This window comes from Eptatretus burgeri, chromosome 11, assembly GCF_056783735.1.
Source record: "Eptatretus burgeri isolate ZD-2024b chromosome 11, Ebu_testis_v1, whole genome shotgun sequence".
Taxonomy (NCBI): domain Eukaryota; kingdom Metazoa; phylum Chordata; class Myxini; order Myxiniformes; family Myxinidae; genus Eptatretus; species Eptatretus burgeri.
Window position 1 is genome coordinate 46616697 of NC_140971.1, and position 15870 is coordinate 46632566.

Below are 15870 nucleotides of genomic sequence, written 5' to 3' on the forward strand. Positions count from 1 at the left end.
ACATATACACATATATATATATATATATATATATATATATATATATATATATATATATACATATACATACATATATTAATTCAGTGTCCCAACGGGGCTTGAACTCAGGACCTCTTGGGTCCCAAGCCACTGCCCTTACCACTGCGCCAACACCAGGCTTTGTATATATACATATATATATATATATATATATATATATATGTATATATATATATATATATATATATATATATATATATATATATATATATATGTGTAGATATATATATATATATATATATATATATATATATATATATATATATATATATATATATATATATATAAATATATATATATATATATATATATATATAAAAATATATATATATATATATATATATATATATATATATATATATATATATATATATATATATATATATATATATATATATATATATATATATATATATATATATATATATATATATATATATATATATATATATATATATATATATATATATATATATATATATATATATATATATATATATATATATATATATATATATATATATATATATATATATATATATATATATATATATATATATATATATATATATATATATATATATATATATACACATATATATATATATATATATACACATATATATATATATATATATATACATATATATATACACATATACATATATATATATATATATATATATATATATATATATATATATATATATATATATATGTATGTAAGTGGGATAAGAATACTGATTCTGGCTCACTTTTCCCCATGTAAATGAATGGGGGATTTTCAGCGATTTATATTTTTTTCCTTAAAAATAAACCCCCTTTTTATCCCAAGGTATATTTATTTGTCTCCCCTTTTAACTTGGAGGTTGAACCTCATTGAATTGAACACCTGGGGGTTGAACAGCTCACTCATTGAACCTATAAAGATTTGTTCATTCTCAAATTCCTTCAATAGTTTAATTTTCTTTGCACAATAATCCCCATCTAAAATATTGACAAACAAAACATTTGAATCTTTATATTTTTTAAGATACCCCATTTGTGCCATTACGAAATGATAAACTTCTCTTAATGCTCTTGTTTGACCACCTCCTGAGCCACAGGTTATTTTTTGTTAAGCCCCGCCCACTTTTCTTTAAGCCCCGCCCACTTTTGTTAAGCCCCGCCCACTTTTCATAAGGTAATTTTTCTAAGCCACGCCCACTTTTCCTAAGCTCCGCCCACTTTTGCTAAGCTCCGCCCACTTTTCATAAGATATTTTTTCTAAGCCACGCCCACTTTTCTTAAGCCCCGCCCACTTTTGCTAAGCTCCGCCCACTTTTCATAAGGTATTTTTTCTAAGCCACGCCCACTTTTCCTAAGCTCCGCCTACTTTTGCTAAGCCCCGCCCACTCTTACATCATTTCCAGTTCATCTTTGACTCACAAAGAAATCACTAGAAAATTACAGGATGTTATGGTTTTGAAAAATTTCCCAATGAAGGCTTGCCTAGGCTTGCCCAGGGAATTTCCAAAGGAAACCACACCCACCAGTCTTTCTCTATAAAAGCTTCAAACCCAGGCTCCATTTTAAACATTTGTTCTTGCTGGCAATGGTGTTCTGTGTGCTTGTCTCAAACTCTCTGTCTTCTATGGAACTAAACCTTCAAGTTGATGAACTGGATTCAAACCTCTTATCTATTGAGGTAAGATTTTTTATTTTCCTATTTTCAAACTTTGATTGAAGCATACTCATTTAATAATTAAATAACTTAATTAATACATTATTATTTTCTCTCACAGGAAATTGTATCTGAAAATACTGCTTTTGCTACAACTTGGGGGGAAATTGTTGGCTTGGTTGAAGACCTTGAGTGGGATGACTTTAGTGTTCCTTGGAACTCTCTGTCTTCTATGGAACTAAACCTTCAAGTTGATGAACTGGATTCAAACCTCTTATCTATTGAGGTAAGATTTTTTATTTTCCTATTTTCAAACTTTGATTGAAGCATACTCATTTAATAATTAAATAACTTAATTAATACATTATTATTTTCTCTCACAGGAAATTGTGTCTGAAATACGAAATGAAAATACTGCTTTTGCTACAACTTGGGGCGAAATTGTTGGCTTGGTTGAAGACCTTATGAGCGACCAAGACCCACAGAACGAGTTCGTCCTTGATGACCCAACCAAAGAGTTATACCTTGGAGACCAGCAAAATCCTGAAAAAGAGTTTTACAGCAATAGTACTCATTGTGAGTTATCAAGACAATACCCACTGAACAAGTTATACCTTGATGAGCCAGAATACAAGTTTTACCTTGGAGACTCACAAATTTTGAAAAAATCAGTAAATGAGTTCTGCCGTGATGGTTTTAATAACTACCTTGGAGACTCAGGAAAAGGGTTCTGCCAAGATGGTTCTAAATATGGGGCCTACCTTGGAGACTCACAAATTTTGAAAAAATCAGTAAATGAGTTCTGCCTTGATGGTTTAAATAACTACCTTGGAGACTCAGGAAAAGGGTTCTGCCAAGATGGTTCTAAATATGGGGCCTACCTTGGAGACTCACAAATTTTGAATAAATCAGTAAATGAGTTCTGCCTTGATGGTTTAAATAACTACCTTGGAGACTCAGGAAAAGGGTTCTGCCAAGATGGTTCTAAATATGGGGCCTACCTTGGAGACTCACAAATTTTGAAAAAATCAGTAAATGAGTTATCCTTAAGAGACTTTGTAAGTTGGTTTTACTTTGAATACTTGAAATGTGGGTTCTGGATTGATAACTCACAATGTGATACATATCTTGGAAACTCAACGGGAATGTGGTTATACCTTGAAGACTTGGAAAGTTGGGTTTATGTTGGACACTTGAAACTTTTTTGGGGGCTTTTATTTATTTATTTATTTATTTATTATTATTATTATTTTATTTATTTATATTTTGGAGACTTTTGGAGTTGCTATCACTCTTTGGGATCTAAACCTATCGATGTAGTTCTTTGTCGGATGGTGCTTGATGGGAGCAAGATCAAGAAAGTTCTGGGAAGAAAGTGCAGGCTTACTCCCTCTTTCTACGTCATCAAACCTGAAAGCCTTAAAAGACAGAATTGGAAGAAGAGAAAAAAACAAAAAATATACATTGTTCGTTCTGGGAAGAAAGTGCAGGCTTACTCCCTCTTTCTACGTCATCAAACCTGAAAGCCTTAAAAGACAGAATTGGAAGAAGAGAAAAAAAAACAAAAAATATACATTGTTCGTTCTGGGAAGAAAGTGCAGGCTTACTCCCTCTTTCTACGTCATCAAACCTGAAAGCCTTAAAAGACAGAATTGGAAGAAGAAAAAAAAAAAACGTAAAAATATATATATATAGGTGGAAATCTCATTTTGAAAAAGACATTGTGTTGGGCGAGGATTGAGTTGGGGTTGAGATTTTGAATGTGAGGGTTGGGGTTGAGATTTTGAATGTGAGGGTTGGGACACACACACACATACACATCAACAAACAAAAGTTAAGCCTTGACTATTCAGTTGAGGATTCTGTGTTTGGGGTTCACAGATCTAAGAACGTCCCCCTTGACACACATTATATACTGTTATACACCTCGGACTTGGCCCTCGAGTGTCCACAACGGTGTATAGTAGGAGGGAGTGAAGCGCCAACCTATTGCTCCCATTGCACACACACACACAAACAAAAGTTAAGCCTTGACTATTCAGTTGAGGATTCTGTGTTTGGGGTTCACAGATCTAAGAACGTCCCCCTTGACAAACATTATATACTGTAATACACCTCGGACTTGTCCCTCTAGTGTCCACAAAGGTGTATTATCTGCTTAGTTTTGTCTTTTGTAATTCCTGTGAATAAAATGAACCTAAAATCTCTTCCCCTTCCAAATCATATATTTTATAAGTCCAAGGAACTGTATCTATTACATCAACAATTTTAAAAAGTTCTTTCGTCCATCGTTCAGTAAAACCCTTTTCAAAATGAGATTTCCACCTATATATTCTTACGATATCACCAACTTTGAACTTAGGTTTTCTGACATTAATCTCTTTTTCATATTTTAATTTTGTAAATGTTTCTGATGGCTTCATATTCGTTGACGTGTGAATCGTGTCATTATACTTATCCACAATATCCTGAATAAAAGATGACCATTGTTGTGAACCGAGTTGTGTGAATTTTTTATATAGTCTCTCTTTTAAGGTACGATTAAAACGTTCAACAACAACTGCCTTCCCTTCATTAAAGGTACTGTATAATGTAATACTGTTATTTTTAAAAAATTCATAAATGTCTTGTTATAAAACTCTCTACCCTCATCAGTCCACAATTTCTTAGGTTTTCTCTTACTTTTATTAAATATCTGTTGAAAAGCTAACACAAGAGTATTACCTGTTTTGTTTTTTAAAGGGACAACCCACGCATATCTACTCCTCAAATCAATAACGGTTAAAGCATACTTGTACCCCTTATCATTATTGAGTTCAATCAAATCAGCAGACCAGATATAATCAACTTCCTTGGAATAAACTTTCCTTCTCTGAAACTTTGTGAATATTGGTTTATGTAATTCATCAGCTAATTGCTCTTCAGTCTTAATGGCATCATTAGAGCCTATAAGTTTTTTGAATTTCCAAGTCCAAGTTTCAATTTAGCACTAATCATCTTCTTCACGATGAACCTATCAACTTTTTCTCTCAAGGTTGGATTTTGTATCAGAGACAAATTATATAACATTTCTCTGTCGGCTTCATGCTTTTCTTCCAACGTTGTGGTATTCCCATAATCAATATCGTGTCTCATGCACACTTCATCAACTCTATTGATTGGTTTACTCCAGGATTTAGGATTGTCTGCCTCATCTAATCTTTTATCCAAGTTTGTGCCTGGACCACAGAAAGAATACCCTGGAAGATGTAATTCCCCTGGTATTCCAGTAGTTGTAAATTTACTTCCTGATAAAAACTTTTGTATATCTCCTCCGAGTTTGTGTTTGGAGATAAATTGATTTTTTTGAACCACACACCGAACATATACCTTTTTGTATAACCCTGTTATTTTTTACTTTTAATATATGAAATATTTTTAGTATTAGTTTTCTTTTTACATTTGAGACAATAACTCATTTATTTATGAGAAAAATTTCTGCAGAGTGCAAAAACCTTTTTAGTTTCCAACATGCACATTTGAATCTTAATTTTTAAAACATAAAGAATCCTTAGAAATGCCTTCACTCTCTCCTCCATTTATTTAAGAAAAAACTTGAATTAAAATACATGTCTTCTCGATGTCGATAGTCTTGTCGAAAGTATTGTAAATAGACTTTTTAATTCTTTGTATTCCTCCCTGGTGAGATAAGTTAATTTCTTTAATACCTCTATTCTTTTTGAATCTCACTGGTTTCCATATTTTGATATTTATTCATTCTCTCTCTTTCCTCCCTCTCTCTCTTCTCTCTTTCCTCCTTCTCTCTCTCCTCCTCCTCCTTTTCCTCCTCTTCCCTCTCTTCTTCAACTCCTTCCTCATCCCTTACTATACTTGAATCGTTTACACCCCATAGAATATTATACATATATTCATCAGGATTTCTTGTTATTCCTGTATCCAAAATAATTTTTTTTACAACAGGATACCAATAAAATTTCTTTTGAATTTCTAAAAGAGCCTTACCTTTTCTTAACCTTATAATTTTTTCATTATTTAACATTCTAATTAAATCTAAAGTTGTTGGTTTATCAACATCAGCATAATGCCAATCTTTTATTGAAAATACCTCATTCTTATGTTGTAGAACATATTTATTAAAATACCGAATACCCTTTTCTTGAAGGTATGCTTGAACACAGAAATGATAATTTTCTTGAAGCCTTCTTGCTGTCATTTATGTATTAGAAATATATGTTAGAATAATATTATGGCACGAAACACCTCCCCATCTTCCCATAGTTAAATCATTTTGTATTTCCTTACTTATTATATATAATCCTGTTTTTTCTGTTTTCATGAGATAAACAAGGGCAAAACCATTATTATATTTACCCTTATTAAATTCTTTTATTTGTTGTTTACTAATCGTGGCTCCACAAAACTCGTTCTCGATACCAAGTGGATAATATTCTTCCTTACGAGACTGATTTAATTGTTCCAGGTCTTCGAGGTTAATTTTAAATGACCAATTATACCCTAAATCATTCATATCATACCCCCATTGTTCTATTCTCATACAAACGATACGCCCTTCTTTATAAAAATTTATTTTAATTCGAACTGTGAATTCTGTATGACCTGGAGATAATATCAACACTTCTGTATCTTTAGAATACACAGCCGTTTTATTTAAGTATATATATTGTGATAAATCGCTTAATCTCACCAAGTCATTTGCGTCAGTCGGGCTTGGATAATTTTTTAATTTATAAGCATTTTTCATGTTAATATTTTTGTTTATATTATATTTATGTCGTTCAGCCTGTGCCTTTGTGTAATAATTTGATAAATCACTATCCAGTTCTTGAGATACACCAAAGATAGAACCATCTTTACCAACATAAGTCATTTATATTAGATTAAAAATAATATCATAAAATTTTTTATTTTTGTTGAGTTGAAATAACACATATAGACATAATTGACCACAACACTTGGAATTTAATTCTTGGACTTGAAATGTTTGATAAACACCATTCTGTAAGAATTTTATGACTTCAACAGGTGGTGGAAGACCAAAACTATCAAAATAATATTTGTCTTGACTATTAAAAATACAAACCCAATGAGAACCGTTCCCATCATTATCTTCTAAGTTCATAATAATATTCTTTGTATGTTTCGACACATTTGTTAATTCATCTCTCATACAAATAACCACATTATGAATTTTTAATTTCTTACAATATTTGGCAAGTTGTAAATTTGATGTTGTATTCTTTCCAAATTCTTTCAACCACTCATCAATGCTCATTTATTTATTAGAAAGATATAATCCATTACCTCTTTTCGTTAATTTTACACCTGCTTGTGCTATAGAAGAAAGCATATCTCCAACTAACAATCTCGCTTTATCAGGCAGACCTTCAAGTTTTTCAGCAAAATCTACAATTACACCACTTCCACTAATTTGTTTCTCCAACTCTTTGTTATGTCTTTCCAATTCTTTTTGAGCCTGGAGTTGAGCCTTCCTTTCGTTGGCAGTTTTGACCGCTGTTGAAATACCACCCGTCAATGCTCCAACCGCACTTAAACCAGCAAATAAAGGAATTAGAAATGGGAGAAATCCTCCACTCGTCTCTCTTATTGAATATTTTTTCAACATTGGTTTTGTCATTTTAATTTTAAGTGAGCCAGTGTCATTCAAGATTTTAACCTGTTCTCTTGTGAGCAAAACATCAATTCTTACTGCTCCTTTTCTCTGAATTGTATTAACGTTAATCGTACAAGGCTTTTGATTTTGAACACAAGATGATAGTTTATGAAGATTGATTTGATTAACATATACCCCAGTTGGTACTTTGCCACTCATTTATTTAACAAAAAATTATGTGAGACTAATCATCACACCATTATCTGTATTAATCTGCAATTCTGTTTCTTCCAAAAGCAAACAATATGTATCAACTTCTTCACTCTCTCCTCTTTCAATGTATAGGGAAGTATCCACTCGATTAGACTTTATAGTTTCTTTTTGAGCGCTCAGGTCAAACGTATAGATTGTATACAAACTTTTAAATGCTGTCATATCCAAAATAGGTTCTTTATTTCCATTACTTTCACACACCTTTTGGTAAGACTTGTATGCTTCAGCAAAATCATTTTTTCCCAATTAATTTCCAATCTATCTCGTGGATAAAATGTTCCATCTAGAGAAACGCGAAGTTGTTTCACCTTAGCATTATCACTCAATGCATTATTCTTATCAGTCGCAGTATCACCATCTGGCTTTTTAAAAATCATCCACAGATATCGTGGCTTTCCTTCCAGAACACCCAAATTCCACGTGTAAGTAGTTTGATTGAGTTTAACGTGTTGACATCTTCTTTTGAGGTATGATACACTGAGTGGTTTTTTGAGTTAAGTCTTCGATTCAACATCTCTTCTGTTTTAAGATTAGGAGTATATTCACTGATATACCAACTCATCTCCTCAATTACAAATTTATTCTGATCACCAAAAGCATTACCAACACCAAAAAGCAATCTATTTTCATTATCATTCCTTTGTAGTTGAAATCTAATTTTAAGACCATACAGAACTTTATCATAATCACAAAATCCAAATATACCTTTAAGAGGAACTGCCACAGTAAAACTATTTTCTGCTTTTGTATCATCATTATACATTCCTTTCCTTTGAATATATCCAGGGTCTGTGTTTGTTCCCGTTGACATATCAGGAATAAAACCTTCGACAGACCCCTTTCCCATTCTATCACTGAATGTATAGAGTGTAAATTTCATCATTTCAGATACAGCAGAGACATAATCAACCGCTTCAACTTCTTGTGTTCCAATATACAATCGCACACTATCAAACATTTTCCAGAAGAAATCATTTACAAGTGTAGCGTTTGTGTTATTCCCAACCTTAGTGAATTTAAATTTACACAACAAGAAACTTTCGGAGAGATTCAAATAGGTTTGTTGATTATTTATTTCAAAACTTTTTGTACCATTTGTATTCCAGTCTGTTCCAGTTATTGCATTTACCTTGAAGTAATCTTCTTTTTAGTGGAGTTTGAGATAATAATAGTATCATCCAAATCATAGATACTATCAATTGCTTCCATACTTGTATTTATTTAGGAAAAAAGATGTTAAAACTTTTGAAACCCTGATCCAAGTATTTGAATTATTTTCTGTCGTTCTTGGGGGGACAACTGAGTTTTACCTTTCTTAATTTCTTTTATTGCTTGTAATTTATGAGATTCTTTCTGAGCATCTTTTATACTCTTTACAGCACCTGCTACATTTCCCACAGCAGAAGCAGTTGAACCAATTAGGTCTTTATGTTTAAGAATAGTTGAACCAATACCCATGAGAGTATCAATTATCCCATCTCCTCTAAATTGATGTCCAACACCCCTTTGTCTCTTAGGTTTATAGTATCCTCTACCAAGATACATACCTTCACCCTTGTAGTACGGGGAAAGGAACATCCCATCCCCTGTAATTATTTTATATTTTCCCAACTCGTGCTTCCTCACAATAACCATCGTATTTATTTATTGAAAAACTTCACGTAGGTGAATTCTGATGGATATAACTTCTCCATTAAAAGAAATCACACGATTATCTTGGTCGGTTATCCTAAAATTTACTCTGTGTATGGTTTTTCCTGACACAGGTAGATAAACCAAATTTTTAGGCTCCATATTGAATTTATAACCAATTGGGGTTGAGTATGCGCTGAATGAAAATATTGTATTTGTTTTTAATCCATCATTATAAGCACCATCAATCAAATCACAGTGAATTAACACCGAATTTATTCCTGAGGATATTTGAATGACATTATCACTGTAAAACGTCCCATTAGTTTCAATCTTTTTGAGGAGAAACCTAATAACTCTCTAAATGAATTATCAATTGTGAAATCAACCTTGTAGTTATTTTTAACTTTAATCGTTGATTTTGAAGTATGTTTTTGAATGTTTATAACAATATTTTTTGGTTCATCACCCTGTTCTTTCATAAGACGAGCAATTTCGGAAGATATTTGAGAAATCTCGTATGCTCCGAATTGAGACTGTTATCGTTTTGTATCCACTTCCCGGATTATAACTAAACTTGTCATTTTTCTCGGTTATATTAAATAAGGTATTATAAGTCTCCATGGACAATAAAGATGCCTCATATTCTTTTGTTGTGTCAAGTTGTAGTGGGTATGGGAATGAAGATGTGTGGTCGCTTGTTGTGAAATTAAAACTCAGGATTGTGCTTCTCATCTTATTTAATATGAGTTAAAATGTCTTTATATTGAGATTTATTAATTATTTTCATGTTCATCAACTGGTCTAAAATGGCTGATGCTTCATTAAAACAATTGTTATTTCCAGCCTTCTTACTGCCGAACAACAATAACAGTCTATTAACTAATTGCGATGGGTCATTTGGAAGAAAACTAATACCTGAACCAAGGATACTTAAAGCCTGAATAATGTGTTTCTCCTTCTCATTCTTCCTACTTTTACCAGAAAGAATAACCTTATAATTTAGAGTGTTCAGCAAATCAATATATACTCTATCATCATTATTTTCCATATCCAATGGTTTATCAATATACTTTGATTCATCCCTCACAGTTGAACCTTGTCTTCCATCTTTTGTGAGAAGAAACATTAATCTCGGAGTTAGTTTAACAGGGGGTTGAGCAGAACTTAAGAACCTTAATTCATCATTAAATATCAATACCTTTTCTTGAACAAGATGAAATATTGCTGGTTGTTCTGTTGGAATGAGTCCTGCTTTGGTTTTTGAATCCGCTGAATATTCATTGTTTTGAACAGCATTCACAATATAATCAGGGGTTGATTAATCTCTTCCAGTTGTTGAAATAAACCTTCATCATCATATTCTAATTCTCCTAAATGCTCTAATTCTTCCTCCGTCATTTGACTGAAATCTTTTAACATTTGAAGCTTTCTAGGAGTATATTCTACTGTGGGAACTGTGGAAACATCTTTCATTTTTTCTTGGGAAGTTTTTAAAAGTGGTTTAAAAAATTTCTCTTGTTTTTCAAATGCTTCTTCGCCCGTTAGTTTCTGTCTGCGTTTCTTCTTTATGTCTTCCTGTTGTTTTACAACTTTTGAAACCAACTCTTGATGTTCCTTAAATCTTCTTGCTCTTTCTTTTGTATCCATTTATTTATTGTAAAATATCATTTAATGAATTGTAAAGATCAACAGGGAAATTTTCCTTTTCTTCATCATTCAAGTAGATGTGTTCAAATAAATCCTTTTCTTTAAATATTTCATCAAATTCTTTATTAACATTAATGCGAGTTGTAATTTCTTCTTCACTAATCCTTGCATCTCTGCTTTTCATACGTTTGTGTTGAGTTTCTTCATCAACATCAAAACCGAATGATAAAATCTTCACTCCGCTCAGATATTTAATAATTTGTCTCGTTCCTTCTGGATTAGTTTCTAATATCCCAACACCACCAGATTTTAGTTTCTTTAACTCACTCTTACAATGTGAATATTTTGTTGTACCAAGAGAAACCTCCTCAAATATTTGTCCTTCATTCCTCAATCGCATATGTTCCTCCACTGAAATATAGTGATAATCTTCACCTTTTACTTCTCCAGGTCTTATTGCTCTAGTTGTGGTTGATACAATGCGTATCACGGGGTGTTTTTTAAGTAAATTTACAATATTCTCATTTGTACTACACAAGAACCTTGATTTATGAAAGTTTTTTCCAGAAGCAGATTTACCCACAAGATTTATAATAATAGTTGTCATTTATATATGTAATTGTTTATAAAACAAAAAATATATCCCTTAATATCTCATCTTGTTTCACAACAATATATTTATATTTTTCAGTCGTGTGCTTCATATAATCCTCAAATTTCTTTTTACTACATAATGTAGAACAATTATCTCTCCAAAAATTATTGATATCTATTGAATTTAACTTGAATAAAATAAAAGTATTAGCATTGTTTCTGATGGAACGACGAGGAAGTTGAAAGTACGATTGACTAAGATAAATACAATTACAAGAAGAATGTCTCCCTCTTGTGTAGTAGCTGTCCATTACCGTTTGGTTTCTCTCATTAACACAATCATCAAAGATAACGAGGTTCTTTTTGATTTATCCAAATCTTGGGGAGACGGTATATCATCCGTATTATCACTAAGAATACAAGTTATAAGATTTGATTTCTTTTTACATCTCTGTGTATCACAAAATAGTTGAATTATATCTTCAATGTTATAATCATTTAGGTTTTTTGACGTTTAAATAAACCTATTATATCTTCTTTTGAAGACCAGCATTAAAACCTTGTGAGAGTAGTTGATACTCTGGTTGAAAACTCGACTTTGTGAAAATTATTAAATTATCATAATCTAAAAAGTTGGGAGTGAGGAGCATTTTTAAAAGTAAGCAGGTTTTTCCACATCCACTTGAACCAACTATGAGACATCTTAATGAATTTGGGAGATTTTTATGGTTGTTAAATTTTATCTTATTTTCCCAAATAGGTAAAAAATCATTCATTTATATATTTGAAAAACAGGTTATTTAATTTATTATTGGCTTTTTTAGAAACTCTATATTTTATCCTAAGTTCAGGTTTAATTTCAAGATAATCCATTATTTTATTTATACAATATCTTGTGTTGATATTTCCCTGAAAATTACATCCATGAATAATATACAACAACAATCCTTTGAACATTTCTCTTATACGTTCAGTTTCTTCCCTTGTAAGGAAAGGTGTGTTATCATCCTCATACTTTACATTCATTTCTCTAATCAATCTTGTAAAGTAATTCATTTTTGGTGTAAATCTAAAAGAATTATTTTCCTTTTTATATTTTTTATTATCATTAATTAGAAGATAATCACAGAATATACATTGTTTATAGGCTTTTGACTCTGTGTTTAATCCCTGTCTTTCACACGCAGGACAATTCTCAAATTTGTCATATGGAGAATCAGGAAAGTCTAGCATATTTATAAAGTAAAACTTTACTTAAACTGAAATTCATCTATACTTTCAGTTGTATATTACCATCGATATCGATATACTTTTTTCATTATCAGATTCAACGACAACATTTTTTATATTAAAGGTAATTTTAAAATTATCGTTAACTACTATTGAACGAAATGTCATTTCACCTGATATATTAACATCCTTTATTTCATCAAGATTTACATCTTTAGGGTTGTTGAAAAAAATACAAATTTCTCCTTGCATATTACAGATGGTCTTATCTTTTCTTTCTAAAGCTTCATCCATAAGGTTTTTGTTCTTTGATACTTTTTCTTGTTTCATTGCTTTTTCTAGTTTTGAATATATTACTAGAAGGAGAGGAGAAACTTTTGTTAGAGATACTTTAATTGATGTTCTACCAGGTATACTAAAAGCCCTTCCACTGAAGGAAATTGAAGAACTCATATTATTTACCATAATAGTTTTTATCCAATAGTTGTTATATTTATCTTTGTTCAATTTTACATCCTTGACATATTTCTCAGTATCTTTAACAGATGAAGAGATTGATTGAAACTTGTCTTTTGTGTCTTGAAACATTGTATTTATTAAGTGAAAAAGTTGGAGGATAAAATGTTTTTAAGCACAGATTCACCTATAAATTAAACGAAATTTTCATCAAGAAAATTTTAGTTTAAGCAAAGTTTTATTCTATAAATATGGTGAATACAACGTACTGCGATGTTTGTAATCACGAATATAAACATTATAGAAAACACCTCCGAACCAACAAACACACATTTAATCTATTTCATCAAATATCTCCTCTTGAGTTGGAAAGAAAACATTGTGATATCTGTTCAAAGGATGTTTTGAAGAGTAGTTATAATCAACATCTTCAATCACAAAAACACAAGAAAAATGAGTTTAAAGTAAAGGGAGACTATTATATTAAAAACACTGATGAGGCATTTAAAGGGCATATAAAAATAAGGATTTTTCAATTTGGAGAACCCAGTCCATCATCAATAGCTGAATCAATTGAAATAGTGAAACCCGATGTTGAAAAATTTATTAAAAAGACATTAAAAGAAATAAAAACTTTAAAGTTTTATATGGGAGTGAAAATGAATATGAAAAGACAAGATGAAGAACAAACTCCTTATATTTGAACAGATCTTCATTTTATAACATCATTTCAAGATTTTTTGAATAGTGGGGTTTATGAAGAACTATCAAGACAAGAGGAGGATGTTGATAATACAGTGGTAGGAAGTGGATTCAATATTAAAAAAATCATCTTTTTAGATATACACATTCTAAAATCAAACCCTCTTAAAGCTTCTTCTTATATTGAATTACCAAAAGAAATAAAACTAAAGAAGGCAGTTGTTAATATTAAGAACAATGATAATAAATGTTTTCTCTGGTCTGTTCTTGCTCACTTACATCCACCAAAATGTAATTCAGAAAGAGTAAAACAATATATGAAATATGAGAATACCTTGGACATTAAAGATTTTAAATTCCCAATGCCATTAACAGATATTCCTAAATTTGAGAAAAAGAATAATCTTTCTATTAATGTATATGGATTAACGGATACAAACAAAATTCAAATATTAAAAATTTCAAACAACTATAAAAATGAAGAAACACACATTGACCTTTTATATTTTAGTGTTGGAAAGAATTCACATTACACATACATCAATAATTTATCAAGATTAATCTCTTCTCAGGTATTCAGAACAGCAAACAAAATATATCCTTGTAAGCGATGTCTTAATTCATTTCATACAAAAGAACGATTAGAACAACATTCAAAATATTGTAGTAATCATAAATCAGCTGTAATTACAATGCCTAAACCTGGTGAAAAGATTTATTTTGAAGATTATAATAAATCTATCATGCACCCATTTGTGATATACGCTGATTTTGAATGTATCCTTAAAAAGATAAATACTGCTTCTCCTAATCCAAAAGAACCATATACAAATAAATATCAAAAACATATTCCTTGTGGTTTTTGTTATTATATCAAATCATCTGTTGGAGAAAAGTATAACAAACTTGAACATTATCGTGGAAAAAATGCTTCACAAGAGTTTGTAAAACGATTAGAAAAGGATTGTATAAGACTCACTAAATTAATGAAAGAAACAAATGAACCGATGAAATTAACCAAAGAAGAAAAATTAGAATTTAGAATGAACAATATCTGTCATATTTGTGAGGGGAAAATTAAGGAGTCTAAAGTTAGAGACCATTGTCATCTTACTGGTAAATATAGAGGTCCCGCTCATTCCTGTTGTAATCTTAATTATAAATTACCTTCTTTTATTCCAGTCTTTCTTCACAACAGCGCCAACTATGATACACATCTATTTATAAATGAACTTTCAAAAACACCAGGGAATATTTCTGCTATAACAAACACAAGTCAAAAGTATATTTCATTTTCAAAAATGATATTCACAAAACCTTTAACTCGTATTAGGTTTTTAGATTCTTACAAGTTTATGGGAACACCACTAGCCTACCTCGCATCAAATCTAAGCTCCACAGACTCTTTTCCAAATCTTAATTCATTCTTTCCAAAAGAGGAAATTCTCACTAAAGAGGAAATTCAGATTAAAGATGAAATTCTGATTAAAGAAGGAATTCTTACGAGAGAGGAAATTCAAACAAGGAATGAAATTCAAAGTAAAGAGAAAATTCTTACAAGTAAGGGAATTTATCCTTATGATTATATGGATTCATTTATGAGATTTAAAGAAACACAACTTCCTTCAAAAGAAAGTTTCTATAATAACCTTTATGAAGAAGAGATAAGTGATAAGGAATATAAACACGCACAAGAAATATGGAAAATATTTAAGATAAAGAACCTTGGAGAATATCACGATTTATATCTAAAAACAGATGTTTTATTGTTAGCTGATGTGTTTGAAGCTTTTAGATCACTCTGTCATAATAAAAATTGTTATGGATTAGATCCTGCCCACTATTTCACAGCTCCTGGTTTAGCTTGGAGTGCAATGTTGAAAATGACAAAACAAGATATAGATTTAATCAGTGATGTGGATATGCTTTTGATGATTGAGAAGTCCAAGAGAGGTGGAATATCACAAGTATGTTCAAAAAGATATGCTAAAGCAAATAA

The 15870-nt window shown here is 30.8% G+C and overlaps 1 protein-coding gene across 1 annotated transcript; it reads left to right on the forward strand.

The window, feature by feature from the left end:
• The first annotated feature begins 809 nt into the window (after window positions 1-809).
• Window positions 810-4198, forward strand: LOC147016997 (uncharacterized). Its single transcript, XM_085846339.1, has 3 exons — window positions 810-1726; window positions 1824-1988; window positions 2086-4198. The coding sequence occupies exons 1-3, from the start codon at window positions 1634-1636 to the stop codon at window positions 3223-3225; spliced, it is 1398 nt and encodes a 465-aa protein (XP_085702465.1). The 5' UTR covers window positions 810-1633; the 3' UTR covers window positions 3226-4198.
• Window positions 4199-15870: the final 11672 nt, after the last annotated feature.

What these genes read in the sequence shown, in the direction of transcription:
- LOC147016997 (XM_085846339.1), top strand. Translation starts at nt 1,634, where the DNA reads ATGGTGTTCTGTGTGCTTGTCTCAAACTCTCTGTCTTCTATGGAACTA. An exon ending in CAAACCTCTTATCTATTGAG is followed by an intron (nt 1,727 to 1,823) that starts GTAAGATTTTTT and finishes TTTCTCTCACAG; the next exon opens with GAAATTGTATCTGAAAATAC. An exon ending in CAAACCTCTTATCTATTGAG is followed by an intron (nt 1,989 to 2,085) that starts GTAAGATTTTTT and finishes TTTCTCTCACAG; the next exon opens with GAAATTGTGTCTGAAATACG.